The 2,031-nt window shown below is 30.8% G+C and overlaps 1 protein-coding gene across 1 annotated transcript; it reads left to right on the top strand.

The window, feature by feature from the left end:
- On the top strand, positions 1–899 carry LOC136221580 (embryo-specific protein ATS3A-like). The gene is made up of 2 exons (XM_066008958.1): positions 1–398; positions 494–899. Exons 1-2 carry the CDS (start codon positions 9–11, stop codon positions 776–778), a joined length of 675 nt encoding a protein of 224 aa, XP_065865030.1. The 5' UTR covers positions 1–8; the 3' UTR covers positions 779–899.
- Positions 900–2,031: the final 1,132 nt, after the last annotated feature.

The raw sequence follows: 2,031 nt of genomic DNA, 5'->3' as shown, positions 1-2,031 counted from the left end.
TATAAATTATGGAAATATTCCGAAAAGAGGCCTCTGGAATGAGAGGAAATGAAAAGACAGATGTATCCTTGTTTGCAGTATATAAAGGTATGCGAGTCGAATTCATAAGTCACAAAACACAGAAAACAAAAGAATCTCTTAGTGGTTTTAATTTGAGGAAGATGAGCAAAGGAAGGGCAATAACATTTTTGGGGTTGTTAGCCTTGCTATTCAGCCTTTCAGAATGTAGGCCAATCAACAATCTGCCTCAGACATTCACATCCTTCAAGGTCAAGAATACTACACAGAGTGTGGGGAGAGGGTGTAGTTACACAGTAGAAATTGTTACAAGCTGTTCATCACCCAGGTCCACAAGTGATGAAATAAGTCTTGTGTTCGGAGATGCATATGAAAATGAGGTAATGAATGAATTATAACCATGTGACAAAATTTGAATGTATATGTTATGTTATGCAGAAGAATAATTAAGTAATATGAAATGGAATGAATGCAGGTGTATATTCATAGACTGAATGATCCATATTCATCGACATTTGATAGATGCTCACAAGACACATTTGACATATCAAATGGACCATGTGTGAACGATATTTGCTACCTGTACGTGAAAAGGAGTGGCTATGATGGTTGGAAACCAGAAACAATAACAGTCTACGGATATTCAACAAGAACTATCACTTTCACATATAACCATTTCGTACCAGATGATGTTTGGTATGGCTTCGATTTTTGTGATTATTCTTCTTCTGCTGTCTCAGCTTCTTCTTCCACTGCTTGACTTTCATCTCTTTCTTTCTTCTACTCTATTGTATAAGAATAACAGCAAGCTCTCTTTCTTTATTAGAGTTTGCCTTGCTTTCTTCATATTATAATATTAATTAATATTCCTTTTTCTTGTCTTTTACCGCTTCTTTTCTCATGATATTATGCTTTCATCTACAAATTTTTAAATCCGTCCGAGTAATTGAGGATTGTAGGGTATTCTTAAAAGAATTAGTAGCTTGTTCTATTTCTTTTGTTAAGCGTTTGGCGAATGTGGTAGCTCATGCTCTTGCTAAAGCTGTCTGTTCCAAGTCTGTTCGCACTGAGTGGGACTGCCCACCTTCATTTGTTGATTTGTTAAACAATGATTCTTAATAAATAGCTTTATTTCAAAAAAAAAGAATCTACAAATTTTTAATTATCAATTAAAACCCAAAATGCTTATTCCACAAATCCTCTCACGTACGGAAAAATACATTGTTTCTCTTATTATTAATTTAATTAATAATTATCAATAATTAAATATCAAGAATTTTAAGCACAAACAGATATATATATGAGAAATATACCATATATTATTATCAACCATTGTCAAGATCAATTGTTTATTAAATAAAAACATTCAATAAATTCGGTGGAGAGACTTTATTTTATTTTCATTTCACAAAACTAAAAGTGATTTTGAAATATCAAATAAAAATTCCATTTTCCTCATAGACATCACCCTTACAATGATGACATTTATAATATTTCTCACTTGTGTTTTTCTTGACTTTTCTAAACTTTTCTTCTCTCCCTTCTTTTTGTTTATTCTTCTTCCTCTTCTCTTGTTCAAACACTCATTTTTCGTTTATTAATATATTGCGGATTTGTCAATTCTTAGGCCACGGGTACTCACCCCGTCCAAGTTCTGTCTCGGCCCAATTTCTATCAAAAAAAATATTTGAATTAATTACATAAGTCGAAGATCCCTATATTACGCAAAATATTATATACCTTTAAATTAATTTTATAATTGATAATTTAAATATTATATTGGTATTATAATTTCTTTTATTATTTTTTACCAATAATTTTTGCAGTATTGTTACTTTATTTTTTAATAAAGTCATAATAATGAATAACTTTTTATACTATTAAAAATAAAAATATATGTGTTGGCGATATTTTTGAAGTATCCCAATTTTCAATCTTGATACGCGTTTGCGGGGATTAAAAATGGTAAAAAATAATGTGGGCGTGTCAGAGAAGCTAATTATCAAAGAGTAA

Source organism: Euphorbia lathyris, chromosome 3 (assembly GCF_963576675.1).
Source record: "Euphorbia lathyris chromosome 3, ddEupLath1.1, whole genome shotgun sequence".
Taxonomy (NCBI): Eukaryota; Viridiplantae; Streptophyta; class Magnoliopsida; order Malpighiales; family Euphorbiaceae; genus Euphorbia; species Euphorbia lathyris.
Note: the sequence above shows the minus strand (reverse complement) of the source record. Positions and strands in the feature narration are given on the sequence as shown.